A 21,752-nucleotide genomic window follows, 5' to 3' on the forward strand; every position below is an offset into this window, starting at 1 on the left:
GATTTTTATTTTAGAACAACTGAAAAATTTTCATAATAAAATTCGTATCTTTGGTAGTTTTTTAGTTATGGCAATACAATTTAGGGACGTTATGACTTCTTAAGTGTTTATTAACTGTGTAAAATTCCAAAATTTTAGAACACGAAATTGAGATTTTAGAAAATTTAATTTTAGGACGAACTAAAAATTTTTTTCTTTTTTACTAAAATTCGTATCTTTGTTAGTTTTCCAGTTATGACAATAAAATTTGGGAAAGTTATTATTTCTAAAGTGTGTGCCAAATTCCAAAATTTTAGAAAAAAAATAAAGATTTTAGAAAATTTTATTTCAGAACAGCTCAAAAATTGTCAAGAGTCAACTTTTTCAAGTAAAATTCGTATCTTTCTTAGTTTTTGCGTCATGACAATGAAATTTAAGGAAATTATTACTTTTTAAGTGTTCATTAACTGTGGTAAATTCCAAAATTTTAGAACAAAAATTGGAGATTTTAGAGAATTTTATTTTAGAACAACTGAAAAATTTTCATAATAAAATTCGTATCTTTGGTAGTTTTTTAGTTATGGCAATACAATTTAGGGACGTTATGACTTCTTAAGTGTTTATTAACTGTGTGAAATTCTAAAATTTTAAAACAAGAAATTGAGATTTTAGAAAATTTTATTATAGGACAACCCAATAATTTTCAAATTTTTCAAAATGAAATTCATATCTTTGCTAGTTGTCGAGTTATGACACTGAAATTTGGTGAAATTATTATTTTTAAAGTATTCATTAACTGTGTCAAATTCCAGAATTTTAGAACAAAAAAATGAGATTTTAGAAAATTTAATTTTAGGACGAACTAAAATTTTTTTTCTTTTTTACTAAAATTCGTATCTTTGTTAGTTTTCCAGTTACGACAATAAAATTTGGGAAAGTTAATATTTCTAAAGTGTGTGCCAGTTTCCAAAATTTAAAAAAAAAAAATATAGATTTTAGAAAATTTTTATTTCAGAACAGCTCAAAAATTATCAACTTTTTCAAGTAAAATTCGTATCTTTATTAGTTTTTGCGTCATGACAATAAAATTTAAGGAAATTATTACTTTTCAAGTGTTCATTAACTGTGGTAAATTCCAAAATTTTAGAACAAAAAATGGAAATTTTAGAGAATTTTATTTTAGAACAACTGAAAAATTTTCATAATAAAATTCGTATCTTTGGTAGTTTTTTAGTTATGGCAATACAATTTAGGGACGTTATGACTTCTTAAGTGTTTATTAACTGTGAGAAATTCTAAAATTTTAAAACAAAAAATTGAGATTTTAAAAAATTTTATTTTAGGACAACCCAATAATTTTCAAATTTTTCAAAGTAAAATTCATATCTTTGCTAGTTTTCGAGTTATGACACTGAAATTTGGAAAAATTATTATTTTTAAAGTGTTCATTAACTGTGTCAAATTCCAGAATTTTAGAACAAAAAAATGAGATTTTAGAAAATTTAATTTTAGGACGAACTAAAAAGTTTTTTTCTTTATTATTAAAATTCGTATCTTTGTTAGTTTTTCAGTTATGACAATAAAATTTGGGAAAGTTATTATCTCTAAAGTGTTTAGTAACTGTGCCAAATTCTAAAATTTTAGAAAAAAAAATAAAGATTTTAGAAAATTTTATTTCAGAACAGCTTAAAAATTGACAACTTTTTCAAGTAAAATTCGTATCTTTGTTAGTTTTTGCGTCATGACAATGAAATTTAAGGAAATTATTACTTTTTAAGTGTTCATTAAATGTGCCAAATTCTAGAATTTTAGAACAAAAAAATGAGATTTTAGAAAATTTAATTTTAGGACGAACTAAAAAGTTTTTTCTTTTTTATTAAAATTCGTACCTTTGTTAGTTTTTCAGTTATGGTAATGAAATTTATGGAAGTTATTATTTCTTTAGTGGTCATAAACTGTAGCAAATTTCAAAATTTTTTAAGACAAAAAATAAAAATTTTAGAATTTTTTTTTAAAACCATCCAATAATTTTCAATTTTTTCAATTAAAATTCGTATCTTTACTAGTTTTTTAGTTATGGCAATAAAATTTAAAAAAATTATTAGATCTAAAGTGTTCATTAAGAGTGCCTAAGTGCAAAATTTTCGAACAAAAAATGGAGATTGTAGAAAATTTTATTTCAATTTTTCATAATAACATTCGTATCCTTGCTAGTTTTTCAGTTATGGCAATGAAATTTTATTATTTCTACAGTGGTCATAAACTGCGCTAAAGTGCCGAATTTTAGAACAACAAATGAAGATTTTTAAAATTTTATTTTAACACAATCCAATAATTTTTATATTTCTCATAGTAAAATTCGTATCTTTGCTAGTTTTTTAGTTATGGCAATGAAATTTAGGGAAATTATTATTTCTAAAGTGTTCATTAAGGGTGCTAAAGTGCAGAATTTTAGAACAAAAAATAAAAATTTAAAAATTTTTATTTCAGAACAACTCAACAATTTTCAACTTTTTATAGAAAAATTTCGTATCTTTAATTGTTTTTTCGTAAGAATGAAATTTTGAAGAGAGGTTACTACTTTTGAAGTAGTTATTAATTGTGCCAAATTCCAAAATTTTAGAAAAAAAAAATTAAGATTTTAGAAAATTTTATTTCAGAACAGCTCAAAAATTGTCAACGTTTTCAAGTAAAATTTGTATCTTTGTTAGTTTCAGCGTCATGACAATGAAATTTATTACTAAGTGTTCATTTACTGTAGTAAATTCCAAAATTTTTGAACAAAAAATGGAGATTTTAGAGAATTTTATTTTAACTACAAAAATCGTATTTTTGCTAGTGTTGCAATTATGACAATGAAATTTGAGAAAGTCATTATTTTGAAAGTGTTTATTAACTGTGCCAAAGTCCAGAATTTCAAAACAAGAAATAATGATTTTAGAAAATTTTATTTTAGAACAACTCAATAATTTTCAAATTTTTCATAATAAAATTCGTATCTTTGGTAGTTTTTTCGTTATAAAAATGAAATTTTGAGAGATTATTATTTACAAGGTGTTTATTAATTCTGCTAAAGTGCAAAATTTTAGGAAATTTTTAAAATAAAAAAAAAGTTAAAAAGGTGAAAGAACTTTTTCCAGTTGAAAAAAAATCAGAGTGCTCGACCTCACTTAACACGCCGTTCATGTGCGTCCACGAACCGAATGCCATTAAATGAGGACATTAAAACAACTAAATCAACGGTTTTAATAACGTCTGAAAAATATCAGAGCACCTATTTCAATTTAAAAATTGTTCGTTGAGCAATTTCAGCGCAAAGCTCCGTAAAAAGACGTTTCATTATTTCGCTGATACGACTATAATGGCGTCCAATAAACTCATTTCAGTCTTCGATTTAACTATTAAACTCTCAAGTGTCGTAACTTATTGCCCGATAAAAAAATTGCAGTTGTAATAATTTCAATTTTTTTTGCAGCAGAGCTAGTAGAGGAGGACACGAAGATGTGCGGCAGAATTCTGACAGGCCTATCATGGGTGATTGTCATTCTGACCATGCCGTTCTCCCTCTTCGTCTGCTTTAAGGTGAGTCCGTCATTGTGCTAAATGGAGTAAACCGGCGAACTCCATAGAAATTAAATTGGAGTTGCTTACCTTTTCGTGGCTACCACTCTGAATTGTAAATAACAGTCTAAATTGAATTTGGGAATTTATAGAAACGCGGGACTCTCCAGATATCAAGCCTGGAATAGTTTAGCGGCCGCGGGAGAATAACGAAATTTATACAGCTCGGAGAGGAATTTCCCCGAAAACTTCGCCACTGAGGGGGATAATTGGGCTAATTACGCAACATCTCGATTAAAAGCGCGAAAATCGAAAAGAAGTTCGCTCGTTGTAGCTTACGTTTTCGAGTACAATGCAAATTTACTTTTCCACGTGAATGGACTGTTATAATTATTCTCTTTTTAATTGCGCATTGATGCGGTCGGGAAATTCGCCATTCTTTGAAAATCACGTTTAATGTAATTTTTCTCTTTGCTAATTTAGCCCAGATCGAGGCAAGTTCGTTGAAAGCTTTTAATTATGAATTCCGAAAGTTTGTAACCTTTGGGGGTTGTACCGGATCTTGTTCTCGATTTCGCTAATCTTGTGGAATATATTGGAATGCAGAAGGTGTGGCGGAGCTCGAGAGGATTCTCGGTTTTTCGCCTTTGGGTTTTGTTTTAATTACTCTCCTGTTATTGATTATACTTTTGAACAAAATTTGGAATATCAGGGTTGGACTGTGAGATATTTGTAAAATAAGTTTTTAAAAAATATTTTCGCCCGGCGCATCCACCAATTTTTTAATTTAATGATACGAATAAACTACAATTAGAACTAAACGAACATTGTATTGGAGCAGTGGAAAAACATTTTTAAAGTAGAATTGCTTCCTGATTCTAAATCCGACGACCGTTTTGCTCCATCAGGTCAGGACTCAGAGATATTGGCAAAATAAGTTTTTCTCTGAGTATCCCGCGTTCACTTTTGCGTTTTTTTCAGTTATGCTTAACAACTTGCAAAATCATAAAACTCTATAATACATCATTGGAAAGGTAATTAAATAAGCTTTCTAACGAACTATAGAAGTCACCGGCAGAGTTAGTTTTAGCCAAGATATTTGGGAAAAACTGATGACACTTTCGAAAATCGAATGGTTTTTAAAAACTTTTTGACACTTTTGCAAAGAACTCCTAAATTGGTACTTTGATTTTTTATTGTAATACATATAAAGGTTGAGATCTCTGTTTTCTAATTCTGTGATAAACAAGTTATTATCTCTAGCCATTTTAAAGTTACAGGACAAAGAATATGAAGATATTTTTAGAAAAAACTTGTGTTTTCTTAACTTAACGAATATTTTGTGAAATTTTTAACTTGAATGCCCACAAAATTGTAGTTAAAATTATTGGATGGTCCTAAAAAAAATGTTTCTAAAATCTATGTTTTTTGTCCGAAAATTTTGCAATTTGACAGTTTATGACCCTTTTTCAAGTAATAATTTTCTTAAATTTTGCTGTTATAATTAAAAAACTAGCAAAAATACGAATTTTACTATGAACAAGTTGAAAATTATTGAATGGATCAAAAAAAAAATTCAGAAATCTTTATTTTTTGTCCGAAGATTTTGCAATTTGATGCAGTTTATGACCCTTTTTGAAGTAATAACTTCTTAAAATTTTATCGTTATAACTGAAAAACTAGCAAAGATACAAATTTCAATATGAAAAAGTTAAAAATTATTTGATGAATCTAAAAAAAAAAATGTAAAATATTTATTTTTTGGCCGAAAATTTTGCAATTTGACACAGCTTATAACCCTCTTACAAGTAATATCTTCCCTAAATATCATTGTCATAACTGAAAAACTAGCAAAACTACGAATTTTACTATGGAAAATTTGAAAATTATTGGATGATCCTAAAAATTTTTTTTCTAAAATCTCTATTTTTTTGTCCAAAAATTTTGCAATTTGACATAGCTTATGACCCTTTAAAAAGTAATACCTTTTCTAAATTTCATCGTTATAGCTAAAAAACAAGCAAAGATACGAATTTTACTACGAAAAAGATGAAAATTATTGGATGGACCTAAAAAAAATTTCTAAAATTTTTATTTTTAGTCCAAAAATTTTGCAATTTGATACAGCTTATGTCCCTCTAGGAAATAATATCTTCCCTAAATATTATTGTCATAACTAAAAAATTAGCAAAACTACGAATTTAACTATGAAAAAGATGAAATTTATTGGATGATCCTAACATTTTTTTTTTCTAAAATCTCTATTTTTTTGTCCAAAAATTTTGCAATTAGACACTGTTTATGCCCCTTTAAGAAGTGATAATTTTGCCAATTTTCATTGTCATAACTAAAAAACTAGCAGAGATACGAATTTTATTAAAAAAAATTGGAAAATATTTGGTTCGTCTTAAACGAAAATTTTCTAAAATCTCTATTTTTCGTTCTAATTTTTTGCACTTTGGCAAAAATATTTTAAAACTCAATAGTAGTCTAGAAATTAAAATTTTTAATACAATATAACGTTGATTTTTTATGAAATCGCCAAAAAATAAAAAAGTTTAAATTATTGAAAAACCGTCCAACTTTTTTAGTCCTGTAACTTTTAATCGATAAGAGAGAATAATGAATTTGCCATAAAAGCAAGATCTCAATCTTTTCAATGATGAATTACAATAGAAAATCGATTTGAAAACTCTTGAGTTATATGAAAATTGCTTATGAAAATTAGTGAAAATTGCTTTTTTTTAACATAAGATCTATTTTTTGAAAATTTCACGGAAAATACATACCCTAGCAATAAGTTTTATAGGTCGTTGGAAAGCTAATTAAATTACCTTCTTAAAACACCGTCAAGCAATCCATAATTTTGCACGTTTTCAAGAAAAACTGACGTAAACTAACTTTTGTAATTACAGTAGTAGAACTTCAAAAAATAATTTTTCAAGAATCTCTCTGAATTCGAACCTGACAGACATGGCATTTTAAAACAATGTTTATTTTAATTCTACCTTTCGAATTTTATTGGTTTATTTATGGAATTTGAAAAAGCACTTATTACACAGACAAAATCCATACAACTTCAATTTTAAACAGTTAGAAAAACAAAAAGTTGGGCGGCCAACACAACACACCTTAATTGGTAACAAAATCAATATTTGATTGATTTGAAATCAATAAATTATTGCACCTTACAGCACCAATTACACAAACTCGCAGCCTCATATCACAAATGAAATTTAATAACGCAAAACCAAATTCTCGTGAAAGGTGACCTAACTTCGCCCCTCACAAATTGAAACGCGAACAGGCCATTTCCACGACAATACGCTTGTTTGCGTTTTCTTCCGTGAAAAAATACGCCTCTCGAAACGTAACGGAAAAATTGTATCCTTCGCATTTTTCACCGTTGATGCGACTAATTTATTTACAAAAAATCTCAAAAAGCACGTCGCCTCTTACACTTTTATTTTATATACCTGCTATTCGGTGGATTACTCGAAATAAATCTAACCACGTCTCTGTCTGCAGATTCTGCACAATAAAACTCCATCTTGACTCCTGAAATTGATGCGAGAATCATCAAATTTTCAGCGGCAGCAGAAAGCCATCGCGTTTATTTAATAAAATCCGTTCATATTGAAGCTGCAATGTTTTTTCCGTAACAATGAAAGGTTCTGCGAAAGGAGTTAAATTATTGAAGTTCGCGTGCTTCAATTAAAAGTTGCGGGAAAAATTCGAGATTTGCAGGAATGGTGAATAGACAACAATTAATTAAAAATATCGATTGCAAACGACCTAACCTTTGAGTGTTCTCGTGAAATTGTGTGAGACACTTGTAAAGTTTCGTTTCCTCCAACAAAAGCTCGAAATATTTTGTTTGCAAAGTTATTTGTCCCGGAGCAACAGGAGTTATTATGAAATGCCCTCACCACGCTTCGTACCTAATTTCCATCTGGAAAATAACCCAATTTTCATTGTCGTTGAAGTCGTATAATCCTGATTCATTTCGGCGCCGAAGAATTGAGGTTCTAATTGGAAAATTTCGAGTTTAGGCTCGTTTCTTTGGAAAATTCGAATCCTCGCAACTCGTGTGATATTTTGAGCAGAAATGAAATTTAATTTAAAGCCTCTTAGAGGAAATATGCCAAACCAACTGGAGCTTGATTTCATTCGCAAATTAAGCGCTTTGCCGGACAGCGCGTCTGGTAATTTTAGGAATTCTTCATTAAAATACCGAATTAACATCATTTTCATCTTTCTCACAGTAAATTTTTTATCTTTGCTTGTTTTTTAGTTATGACAATGAAATTTAGGAAAGTTATTATTTCTAAAGTGGTCATGAACTGTGCAAAATTGCAAAATTTTAGGACAAAAAATAAAAATTTTAGAAATTTTTTTTAGGACCATCCAATAATTTTCAACTTTTTCAATAAAAATTCAAATCTTTGCTAGTTTTTTAGTTATGGCAATAAAATTTGAGGAACTTATTAGTTCTAAAATGTTTATTAAATTTGCCTAAGTGCAGAACTTTTGAACAAAAAATGGAGATTTCAGAATGACTCAAAAATTTTCAACTTTTTCATAATAAAATTCGTATCTTTAGTAGTTTTTTCGTTATGACAATAAAATTTCGAAAGGTTACTACTTCTAAAGTGTTTATTAATTATGCCAAAGTGCAAAATTTTAGAACAAGAAATAGAAATTTTAGAAAATTGCATTTCAAAACAACTCCATATTTTTCAAATTTTTTATAATAAAATTCGTATCTTCGCTAGTTTTTCAGTTATGGCAATGAAATTTGGAGAAGTTATTATTTCTAAAGTGGTCATAAACTGCGCCAAAGTGCCGAATTTTAGAACAACAAATGACAATTTTTAAAAATTTTATTTTAGGACAATTCAATAATTTTTATATTTTTCATAATAAAATTCGTATCTTTGCTAGTTTTTTAGTTATGACAATGAAATTTATGGAAGTTATTATTTCTTAAGTGGTCATAAATTGTGCCAAATTTCAAAATTTTAAGACAAAAAATAAAAATTTTTGAATTTTTTTTTAAAATCATCCAATAATTTTCAATTTTTTCAATAAAAATTCGTATCTTTACTAGTTTTTTAGTTATGGCAATAAAATTTAAGAAATTTATTAGATCAAAAGTGTTCATTGAGAGTGCTTAAGTGCAAAATTTTCGAACAAAAAATGGAGATTTTGGAAAATTTTATTTCAATTTTTCATGATAACATTCGTATCCTTGCTAGTTTTTTAGTTATAGCAATGAAATTTGGGAAATTATTATTTCTAAAGTGTTCATTAAGGGTGCTAAAGTGCAGAATTTTAGAACAAAAAATAAAGATTTAAAAAATTTTTATTTCAGAACAACTCAACAATTTTCAACTTTTTATAAAAAAATTTCGTATCTTTAATAGTTTTTTCGTAAGAATGAAATTTTGAAGAGAGGTTACTACTTCTGAAATGGTTATTAATTGTGCCAAAATGCAAAATTTTAGAACACGAAATAGAGATTTTAGAAAATTTTATTTTAAGACAATCCAATAATTATTTTTTATATTTTTTATAGTAAAATTCGTATCTGTTTTTAGTTTTTTAGTTATAGCAATGAAATTTGGGAAAATTGTTTCTAAAGTGTTCATTAAGGGTGTTAAAATGCAGAATTTTAGAACAAAAAATGGAGATTTTAGAAAATTTTATTTCAAAACAACTCGATAATTTTCAAACTTTTCATAATAAAATTCGTATCGTTGCTAGTTTTTCAGTTATGGCAATGAAAATTGGGGAAGTTATTATGTCTAAAGTGGTCATAAACTGTGCCAAATTGCAAAATTTAAGAACAAAAAAATAGGAATTTCAGAAATTTTATTTTAGCACCATTCAAAAATTTTCAACATTTTATAGTAAAATTCGTATCTTTGCTAGCTTTATAGTTATGACAATAAAATTTGAAAAAATCATTATTTCTAACGTGGTCATAAAATGTGCCAAATTGCAAAATTTTTGGACAAAAAATAGGAATTTCAGAATTTTTTTTTTTTAGGACCATTCATTTTCAACTTTTTCATAGTAAAATTCGTATCGTTGCTAGTTTTTTAGTTATGACAATAAAATTTGGTTTAAAGTGCTTATTAACTGTGCCAAAGACCAGAGTTTTAGAGCAAAAAATGGAGATTATAGAAATTTCATTTTAACTAAATAAATTATGAAAATTCGTCTACTCAACAAAAACTTTGTTTATAAATATCTCTGAATCTCGACCTGATGTCGCAAAACGGGCTTCGGATTTAGAATCAGAAAGCAATTTTTCTATAAAAATGCCATTCCCCAGCTCCAGTACAAAGTTCGTTGAGTTCTAATTTTACTTTATCCATATTATCAACCTTTAAAATTGGTGGAGGCGCCGGACGAAAAAAATCCAACTTAATTAAATAAATAAACAAAAACGTTAATAAATTCATTCACCTTCTTTTCGCCTTCAGAGTCTTTGATTCCACTGAAATTTACTTTCTCACATGCATACACCCCCCAATCACGCCGTATGATAACCTGCAAAGACCGCAAATGAACAGTATTGAAGTTCGAGCTTATCCAACCGTCTGAAATTAGTTGTTTATGATGTTGCCAAACGCACAAGTCTGATGAGGGTTCATGGAGGTCGCCGTACAGAAATATCGCTTAATATCAAGAAGAACGTCACCACCAACTGGGAAGCAATTTCAACGAATTCTCTGACGGGGCTGACGTCAAACTATGACGTGACGTGATCTCTGATTTGGTTACCATGTTTGCATTTATTGCCGAAAACTGAGACATGTGTGGGGGCTGCGGTTTCCGCCAGATTAATCTAGGGAAGCGAGGTGGTGGCTCTTGCAAATTAGTCGTTGTCGCATAGATTATTCTCATTTCTACTGCGAAATCCGAAGCTATTTTCTTTATCGCCGGTCCTCGATTTCGCAGTTTCGTTTTCGCTCCGTTTACTCGTTAGTCCGATTTTATCCCATATTTCAATAGAGTCGGATCTGACACGATTTCACGGAGATTTAATAACACGAGATATTCGAACATCTCTTTCATGATTTACTGAAATTTATGTCGAGTTTTGGGGTGAACGTATCCAGGTAGTTTGTTGAAAAACAAAGATAAGGTAAAAAGGACGCGAGAGAACGCCGCCGCCGCCGAGGCGGAAATTTTGAAAGTGGCGGCGCAAAGTGAAATTTATGCACGAAAAATATGAATTTATATTTATAGACTCTACCTATCGAAACAAGAGACTGGGAGTTTAAAAATCTAAGAATTTCGTTCGTCAAAGAGCTTCGACCGGAACGTCTAATTAAAATTGAAATGTCAGGAGAAAAGCGGGTGGTATTTTCCGGCATTGCACAAGAAGGAAAATCTCGAACGAGCACACGCAATTATTTTAAATCCTGAATGTTTTTATTATGCAGGATTTCCGTTTTAAACCCTGGGAGCTTTATTGTTATTATTAAAGTCCGAGTTTGTTGCGAGTCAAACTCCTCGTATTGCAAAATTCAAAATCTGCAACATGCCTTTGCAGTAATCCGGAAATTGACAAACTGAATCGAAGCGCATTTTTTGGAGCTCTCATGAATGAAACGGAATAATATATCAGACGATTAAAATTTCAGACAGTCGAGTGGCCTCCCGAAGCACTTTTCTGGAGTTGCCATTAAAATTTACCTATGAGCTTCTTTTAAAGATGAGAACTACAAGGTGTTTATAAATGTTTCTAGCATCAAGGGTGGCTATGAAATGTCAAATAAATTTGCCGCTCATTACAAATGTGGGTTTCGATTTTTCAACTGACATTTTCAGTTAACCTCAAACATGGAGCAAAGTAAATTTTGAGAAATAAACGGGTCTAATTGTGGTTTAAAACCTGAAAATCAAAAACTTGGACACAAAACTGTCATGGCCGTAAGTAACATTATCTCTATTATAAATAATTTTCAAGATAGTTATATTCACTATGAAAACAAAGCGGCAAAATAGTGCACGGCAGGAATTCCAGAGCTACCCTTGATGCTAGAAACATTTATAAACACCTTGTATAAAATGACGTCTAAAATTTGAAAAATGCAATTGGGTCGTTTTTAGGTACTGGTATATTTGGGATAAAAAATTCAAAAATAAAAAACAACATTCCGAAATTTTTATTGATCATAATTCCGTTATTTGTTGTCGTACGTAAATTTTAAAACCGGATTTAGAATCTGCGTGAGATTCTGCGTAATATAAGCTCAAATAAGCAGGCAAGAAATATGAGGAAGAATGAAAATCAACTTTCCGAAACTTTGATCGGCCGTAACTAAGTTATCTGTTGTCGGATCTGAATTTAAATCCCAGATTTGAAATCTGCGGAAAATTCTGCGTACACTGATGTAAATAACTTAAGTTTACTCTAAAAAACAAGCGAGATATCGATATCAGAAATTTGGCATAATTCTAGTCATGAATTTCGCAAAAATCTGCAACTTTCGCCTTTTGGAAAATCTAAGAACCATTTTATATGTAAAAAATCGCGAGAAAAACGATTTCGCGAACGTTTTCCCAATATTTCTAATAGTTTCCGAGATACTGAACACGGATTGTTTCGAACCGACCGAATCCTTCACTAAAAATCGCAAAAAATCGACGACGCGTGTCGTCTTAATTACCAACAACTTCTAAAAGCGTTTTTTAAAACGGGCACAGCGGGAACCCCTAACCCACCCCCACATCCGTCGTTTAAAAACATTGATAAAATGTCGAGAACAGGAGAGCCTCCGTCCCAATCAGTCATCTTTAAACCGCCTTTCAAACCGTAAATGATTCACTGGCATTATTTATGGTGGACGTATCACATTTCCTTTATTTTTCACACGAAATTCAGAAAAATCGCCCCATTTGTCCGTGTTGCGTTGCACGGAATTTATCGAAATAATTACACGAAAGCGGAAGGAGAATACGCAATAATTAAAATAAAACACCTCTGTTTATTAAATTACGCCGCGGCGCAACAATGTAATCTAATTTTTTATCCCACGAGCAGATTTACTCGCCGATTGTAATATTGTACCTAAAAAACTAACTGTACGTTTCGTGCGCTTATTATCCTACCATTGAAGAGTGGATATTAGGGGCAAACAATGTCACTGAGGGGTGTTTCCGCTCGCAGAACATTAATTCGCAGCTTAACAAACGTTAGTTTGTTTCTGCGGATTAATACTTGCAATACCGACTTTAATTAATCATTTGCCATTGTTTTAACGAGATTAGAAGTGAATAATCGAATGGCAGCTCTCCCTCTGCGTTAAATTGTTCGAAATTGCGCTGTCAATGCGAAGTGACAAAATAATGAAATTTCACGAATTTCGGCCAATTATAAAACTGTTAATTAATTCGGAAACAAAGCGTGTTTCGGCCGAGCTTATGATTTAGAAGTTGCAATCGTAAAGTGTGTTTAAATGAAGTTAGTGGAAATGCTGAAAACACATTTGGGGATGACCTAATTGCAGATCTAAAGGACTCGTCCACAAATTATGCGATTCAGGTTAAATTTACTAACTAGGGAACTGCAGAGTGCGTATTGTGAAGGCTATTAAGGCGTTATTTAGGAATAAGTTTCGATTAATTTTGAGGAGGGTACGAGAGACAAGTTGGAAACAGACATTAGCTTTGACGGTGTACATTGCTCATGTGAATGAATAGACAGACAATTTGGCTCGTTAGCCTGCTCACTGATATTTTATTAGACGCACTGATATTAATCAACTATTGTTATTTATTAGCTGAAGAAACAAGTTTTTTGGCGAAACGCGAAATAATTCCTTCAAATATTGCGCTTCTTCGTCGTTTCTTGATTTCAAATTATCTAGCTTGTTACGTGTCGTTGCTGCGGGGATGTTATTTATTTCCACTTTTCCGCTTTCTACGTTTGCTTTTCTATTCGTTAATGATCGTTTGGTTCATTTCTTTTTGGCCTCATGAATTGTAAACGTCAAATTAACATTCAATTGACATCTTCGGAAACACTAGATTTACACACGCCGTGCGGTAAAAATTGCCCAAATCGTCTGCTCTTCAGATGCGTTTATAAATAAAAATCACTTTACCATAATGAAGATTGATCACCCAAAGTGGAATCTACCTAAATTATTATCTCAATTAAGACAATATTTCTATTTTTAAAGTAATATTAAAACGTTTTTATACAGCGCCATCTTGTGTACTTTTTGTGCACCAACTACAAAATTGACAGAATTGACAGATGATGAAATTTACAAATGTCAGATGTGACAGTTCTCATGAACTTTGAAAAAACCAATTATTTACATTAAAATTTTTTGGCCAAAAAGTTTAATACAACTCTTGTGCGTTAACCATTTTACAGCGCGAAATCATTAAAGCATTCCGGCTACGCCGTCGTGCTTCAAACTGATTTCGCGCTGTAAAATGTAAGTTACCACACGCGACTGTAAATAACTATTTTCGGTTTAATTTCGCCAGTGACTTCACTCAATTTTGATTCTTATATTCTGTGTGTACTTTGTGTTCTTAAATAACTAGATAGTTTACTCCTTATCAAAAGTCTTACTTGAATTTTGACTGGTCATAACTCAGTTATTTGTTACTTTCGACTTTTGGAAAATGTAAGAACAATTTTTTATCTAAAAAATTGCGAGAAAAACGATGGCCCAAACGGTTTCCCAAGATTTCCAATAGTTTCTTAGATATTGAGCACGGATTTTTTCGAACCCTCTAAAATTTGGCCCTCTGGTGACAACCCAAAAATTTTAAAGCATCGCGAGGTCCATCGTCGTTCAATTCCCGTCACCCAAAAGGAAAAAATCCTACCTTGTTGGATCCAACGTCGCCATCATCTTCGTACACGGACTTACTGCAAGAGAAATTTTTATTAGAAATTTGAACTAACATTTTAAAGTTAGCAGTTAACTCACCCTTTAATCCTGATCCCAAAGCTGCTTCGACAGGCTCCTACCACTGCAGCCCCCTCTAGGAATCAGGAATCAGGAACCAGGAACCACTCACTCACTCACTCACTCACTGTTTTAAAAACGATTTTAATATATTTATTTTAGTATAAAAAAGATAAAATTGGTAAATGAAGAAATGATGCAAAAATGCAACAAGAACAAGGAACTAGAAAGATGCAACTAAACTGTCCTACCCTAATCCTTCGTCTAAATTAGGATGATATCTGTAACAAATAAATACGAATAAGTAAAAAAGTCGAATATGTACGGAAAAAAACTAAACTACACTAAAATAAATTTCGAGCCACCGTAGCACCACATCTTTCTTACTCAAAACTCGGAGCACAACTGAATAATAATGGCTTTACGGACGTTATTAGATAACGATGATTTAACTCTTTTTTCTTGAAAAAAATGACTATGAAATTTATTTGTGATTGCACTGACCTTTTACTAATTAGGAACAATGCAGCTCTATCAATTACGTAATGTGCGTTAAAAAACAAGACTAAAATGGACGGAAAAATGCCCCAAATATTATAGCTGTAGCAGTAAAATTACCAAAATAACGAATTTTAGTGAGGGATGAGAGAACATTTTGCTTAGTCTCAAAACTTAAAATTCCTAAAATCTGTGTCCTTTGTTCTACAATTTTGCAATTTGGTAGAATTAATAAACGACTCTAAGCCAGTAACTTCCCCAAATTTCATAACTGTAGCACTAAAATTACCAAAATTACGAATTTTACTATTTTAAAGCTTGTGACCATCATTGCACTCGTGTAAAGTTGGTAGCGACCCATGCAAATTTTTAAGTTTGCCAAAATTCATATTTAAATCTAAATCTCTCTTTTGAAACAAATTTTTAGTTGATTCGTGTGAGACGATGATACACCCAACATCACCTACGCCTTAACCTCAAAAATCGCAACATTCAATTTTCCCTTAATCTTCTCCTTAATAAAGAATTGAATTGATTTACCCCCAATAAACTTCGAAAATTAACACAAAAGACTGAAAAAAACATTTTTTGCTGCAACACAACTCCCCTTTGTTGGTGAAAATGAACCAACCCGATTTTGTTAGAAAAATCGTGAAATTTACCTTAATTTCCACTATTTTGGCTGGAAAACACGAGCAGAACACTTCTATGAATGTTTTAGAACGCTAAATTTCACGCGGGAACACTAAACACTGTGTTTTTACATGGAATTGAAGAGCCGGCATTTTGAATCACAACACTTGCGAATTTTCCGAAAGTTCCACAGCCGTCTCCGTCAAGCTCTAGCGCGCGATTTTTGAAATTTGAATTTCGTGGAGTTGGAGTTGGAAAATAAAAATCTACGGTTGGTTTAGGTTGCAAATGGGCACAAAAATCACAATTCTTTTTTTAAATCTCTCTTATTATTAATCAATTTGAGATGTTGATATGTACACAACGTGGTAACCTCAAAACTCGAGCTATAATCAGTTTTTTTTTCAATTTTTTTTAAGAATTGAAAGTCTGATTTACACGAAAGAATTTTCGAAAATTTACACAGGAGAATAGACTGACAGCAATGAGCTCTACTTTATAGGTTGTCAGCAATTTTTGCTTGGTCTCAAAAATAAAAATTTCTAAAATCTGTGTTTTTTGCTTTACAATTTTGCAATTTGGTAAAGTTAATACACAACTCAAAAATAGTAAAATATTCAAATTTTATAACGATGGCACTAAAATTACCAAAATTACGAATTTTAGTGGGATGTGAGAATTATTTGCTTAGTCTCAAAACTAAAAATTCCTAAAATCTGTGTCCTTTGCTCTACAATTTTGCAATTTGGTAAAATTAAAAAACGACTCAAAGATAGTAATTTCCCTAAATTTCAGAACTGTAGCACTAAAATTACCAAAATTACGAAGTTATTTGGAGGTTGAGGAAACTTTTTGCTTGGTCTTAAAAACAAAAATTTCCAAAGTCTGTGTCTTTGCTCTACAATTTTGCAATTTGGTAGAGTTAATAAACGACTCAAGAATAGTAACGTCCCAAAATTTCATAACTGTAGGACTAAAATTACCGAAATTACGAATTTTACTATGGTAGAGCTCGTGACCATCAATGCACTTGTGTAAAGTTGGTAGCGGCCCATGGAAATTTTTATAGTTTGCCAAAATTCATATTTAAATCTAAATCTCTCTTTTGGAACAAATTTTCAGTTGATTCTTTATCAGTGTGAGACGTTAATACACCCACCAATGTCTTAACCTTAAAAATCGCAACATTCAATTTTCCCTTAATCTTCTCCCTAATAAAGAATTAAATTGATTTATACCCAATAAACTTTAAAAATTAACACAAGAGACTGAAAAAGGCATTTTTTGCTACAACACAACTCCCAATTATTGGTAAAAATGGACCAACCCGATTTTGTTGGAAAAATCGTGAAATTTACCTTAATTTCCACTGTTTTGGCTAGAAAACACGAGCAAAACACTTGGAACATTTCTATGAATGTTTTAGAACACTAAATTTCACGCGAGAACACTAAACATTGTGTTTTTACGTGAAATTGGAGAGCCGGCATTTTGAATCACATCACTTGCGAATTTTCCGAAAGTTCCACAGCCGTCTCAGTCAAGTTTTAGCGCGCGACTTTTGAAATTTGAATTTGGAGGAGTAGAGTTGGAAAATAATAATCTACTGTTGGTTTAAGTTGCAAATGGACACAAATCTCACAGATCTTTATTTAAATCTCTCTTGTTATTATTCAATTTGAGATGTTGATAAGTACACAACGTGTTAACCTCAATACTCGCTATATTCGGTTTTTCTCCAATTTTTTCTGTAAAAAATTTAAAGTCTGATTTACACGAAAGAATTTACAAAAACTTACACAGGAGAATAGACTGATAGCAATGAGCTTTACTTTCATAGTTGTAGCATTGAAATAACCAAAATTACGAATATTTTTGGAAGATGGGGGAATTTTTTGCTTGGAATCAAAAATAAAAAATTCTAAAATGTGTGTTTTTTGTTTTACAATTTTGCAATTTGGCGGAGTTAATACACAACTCTAAAATAATAACTTCCTTAAATATTATAGCTGTAGCACTAAAATTACCATAAATACGAATTTTTTTGTAGTATTTATCATATTTCGGCTTCTTCTTGGAAATAATAATTTCAAAAAATTTGTATCTTTTGATTTAAAATTTTGTCTGAAACTTTAATCGCGCCTAATTTGTGAAATTCTGCGCAAAATGAGCATTAATACTTGAAGTATTAAAATACTTGAAGATTTCTAAGTGAGATTTCTTGATGCGGAAGAAACCATTGTTGGTTTAATTCTAGTCCATCTTATAATCTGACTGTATAATCCCAAACTGCATTCAGATGCAACAGCTGCGCCCCACAATCCCAGTTTCGCTCTACCGAAGCAGCAAAGAACGCACGCTCTTGTTGCATTATTCACACCCAAAATAATAAACTTTTAACGCCAAAATCCCAAGTTGAAGCAACTCGCGACTTTTATTTTCCCTTTCCGGCTGAAAACTAATTGTGCCGTTCCGCTTATTTCCAGGTCGTCCAGGAATACGAACGCGCCGTGATATTCCGCCTAGGCCGGCTTTTGTCTGGAGGCGCCAAAGGACCAGGTAAGCATTTCAATCTTGGAGTTCCTTTGAGATGAAACTTGTCTGTTTTTGTGTACATTTTCTTAATAATTCATGTTCGGCTTGGCAGTTGGGCCAAAGTTGCGAGAATGGGGCTAAATAATTAATTACTTGATTGACATTTTCATGATCATAAAGCTGGTTTACGCGTTGGGGTTAACTCCTTTGGTAAAATGTCGGAGGTGAGGCCCCGACATTCCGTGGGCTGTAATTACGAAATTATTAGTGTTATATTACCAACCATCGCACCGGAAAAGTTTCCAATAAGTGCAAGGGACGTTGCTGGAATAAAACAGAGATTTTATGGGCGCACCACAATCGATCCGCAAGGCGATTGGAAATTTCGTGTTTGTTTTATTACAATGCTGCCTGCATAGAATCAGAGTTAATTTTTAAATAGGGCGCGAATATCGCATCGCATTTTCTTAACTCAAACAGAACAGGAAAAGTTATAATTCGATTTATTCCCGAGCCGAAACTTTGTGTGTTTTGGTGACCGTTTAATTGGGTTTTACTTGGCTTGTACAGTCGCGAGGGGATTCTTTAATTACGTCATTAATGCGTTCTTTGTCTGTTTGTCTTCTGGTGTGGCTTGGAGGGGCTGATAATGGCACTTTGGACGGTTTTCGTGTTTTTGTATTCGGGTTTAGACAGTCGAAAGATAATATTGACTCTGAAATAGTTTCTGAATTAAAGGCGCGATCTTTGAGTAATTGGTTTGGTAATGTTAAATTATTAACTAGATACGCAAAATTGTGCAGATTATTAACAAAATAGTGATAATTCAATTATATAGTTATCGGCGTGCACGTTATTACAAAGAGCCTCATTTAAAGTCAACCATTATAAATTTTTAATTAAATTTTATATTATGCTAGTTAATTTTTCATGGCTAAACTAAAATTTTGCCACTTCCAATAGCTCGAATTTAATTTTTCTGGTAATATTATTTATGAATTTTATGTGGAAAACTATGTTTGTGATAATTTTTCAATACGCGAGATAATGACACGAAAATTGGAATTTAATATTAATAAATTTTAAATGCATGTCCACAAGCAAATTTTGATGAAGTCTGACACCTATAAAATTGCAATGGTTAACAAACTTTGGAATAATAAATAAATTGAAGGCCTTCTGATTTCGAGTCTGAAAGTTTTGCTCCATAAGGTTCGAATTTGGAAATTTTATTTTTAATTTAAAACAAGAAATAGAAATTTAAGGAAAGTTTTTTTAGGACAAACTAGAAATTTTCATTTTTTTTTTTAATAAAATTGGTACCTTTGTGGGTTTTTTTGTTATGACAATGAAACTTGTGAAAGTTTTTATCTCTAAAGGGTTTATAAATTGTGCCAAAATGCAAAAATTTAGAACTAAAAATAAAGATTACAGATTTTTTTTAGGACAACCCAATAATTTACAACTTTTTCTTCGTAAAATTCGTATCTTTGTTGGTCTTTAAGTTATGACAATGAAATTTGGGGAGATTACTTCATCTGAAGTGTTTATTAACTGTGCAAAAGTGCAAAATTTTAGGACAGAAAATAGAGATTTTAGAAATTTGTTTTTGGATCATTCTTTAATTTTCTTAATTTCCTAGGAAAATTCGTATCTTTGCTAGTTTTTTATTTATGACGATGAAATTTGGCCAAGTTAATACTTCTAAAGTGATCATAAACTGTCTTAAATCGCAAAATTTTAGGACAAAAAATTAAGATTTTAGTAATTTTTATTTAGGACTATTCAATAATTTTCAACTTATTCATAAAAAAATTCGTATCCTTGCTAGTTTTTAATTTATGACGATGAAATTTGGGGAATTTAATACTTATAAAGTGGTTATAAACTGTCTTAAATCGCAAAATTTTAGGACAAAAAATTAAGAGTTTAGTAATTTTTATTTTAGGACTATTCAATAGATTTTAACTTTTTCATAATAAAATTGGTATCTTTGCTAGTTTTTTAGTTATAACAATGAAATTTGGGAAAATTAATATTTCTAAAGTAGTCATAAACTGTGTTAAATTGCAAAATTTTTGGACATAAAATAGAGATTTTAGAAATTATATTTTTAGATCATTTAATAATATCAACTTTTTTTAGCAAAATTCGTATCTTTGCTAGTTTTTCCGTTATAACAATGAAATTTAAGGAAGTTATTAGATTACTAATAAAGAGGTCATAAACTATGTTAAATTGCATTTTAGAAATCTTTATTTTAGGACTATTCAATAATTTTCAACTTTTTCATAGTAAAATTCGAATCATTGCTTTTTCAGTTACGACACTGAAGTTTTTACTTTTAAAGTGGTTATAAACTATGCCAGATTTCAAAATTTTAGGACAAAAAATAGAGATTCAAAATTTTTTTAGTGTAGGACTATTCAATAATAATTTTCAACTTTTTCGTCTTAAAATTTGTATCTTTGTTATTGTTTTAGTTATGACAATGAAATTTTAGTGAATTATTACTTCTAAGGTAGTCATAAACTGTGCTAAATTTCAAAAATTTAGGTCAAAAAATAGAGATTTTAGAAAATTTTATTTTAGGATAGACCAAAAATTGTTAACTTCTTCATAATAAAATTCATATCTTTGCTAGTTTTCTAGTTATGACAATGAGATTTAGGGAAGTTTTTATTTTTATAGTGTTCATTAATTGTGCTAAAGTACAAAATTTTAAAGCAAGAAATAGACATTTTAGAAATTTTTTTTAGGAGGAACGAAATAAATTATAAAAAATTTGACCAACAACTCTCTCGGGGACTTCTATAGTTCGTTTAAAAGCTTATTTAATTTTCTTTCTAATGATGTAAACATAATTTTATAATTTTGCAAGTTGTTGCACAAAACTAAAAAGAAGCAAAAGTGAACACGGGGTACCCAAAATAAACTAATTCTACAAATATCTCCGAGTCCTGGCCTGATGAAGCAAAACGGACTTTGAATTTAGAAATAGAAGGTAATTTTACTATAGAAAAAATTTTCCACAGCTCCGTAAAAATGCATGTATTTTAAAAATGCTAATTTTAAACCCGGCGCATCCACCAATTCTATAAATTTCACAAACTATTCTCATTTAATTTATTCCGCAAACTTTTATTGTAAAGTTGTGTTATTATAATTACTTTTGTGTTTTGCATTTAAGCGCACTACAATTTATGACTCTCTCAAATAATCCACAACAATATTTAAATTAGCTCTGTTGTTATTTCTCCGACGAAACCATCAGTGCACTCGTGCAAATCTCCACTTTTCTCTTCCTTTTTTTCCACCCCACAACCTCTAAATGCATCCGACATGTTTCGAATCAATCACTGCTTTTTCCGTTCCATCAATTTAAGCGTCAATATTGGATTCCAATTAATGCACACCGAACAATCCGCAACCCTTGTTCCATTCCCTGCGGAGCTGAATTCCAATCTGTATAAGACTTGAAAAGTTTCCTATTTTACCACCTAGCGCCGAAGTTTATCGCACACAAAGACAAAGTTTTATGATTGTTTTCCTCCATAGGCACGCGTCTTCAGAGACGGGCTTAATGTTACAAACCTC

General features: G+C 30.7%; 1 protein-coding gene across 11 annotated transcripts in view; it reads left to right on the top strand.

The window, feature by feature from the left end:
• Positions 1–21,752, top strand: part of LOC148180081 (band 7 protein AGAP004871) — a 65,210-nt gene that overhangs the window by 28,298 nt on the left and 15,160 nt on the right. For 8 of the 11 annotated variants that reach the window (XM_088050630.1, XM_088050637.1, XM_088050633.1 and 5 more), the window contains 2 exons: positions 3,455–3,561; positions 18,107–18,179. In XM_088050630.1, the coding sequence (XP_087906756.1) occupies positions 3,455–3,561; positions 18,107–18,179 (180 nt within the window). The remainder of the gene's footprint in view (positions 1–3,454; positions 3,562–18,106; positions 18,180–21,752) is intronic. The other 3 variants (XM_088050632.1, XM_088050639.1, XM_088050641.1) reach the window with 1 other exon arrangement.

The sequence above is a fragment of the Gnatocerus cornutus genome, chromosome 2 (genome assembly GCF_029298725.1).
Source record: "Gnatocerus cornutus isolate USDA-ARS CGAHR chromosome 2, icGnaCorn1.1, whole genome shotgun sequence".
Lineage (NCBI taxonomy): Eukaryota > Metazoa > Arthropoda > Insecta > Coleoptera > Tenebrionidae > Gnatocerus > Gnatocerus cornutus.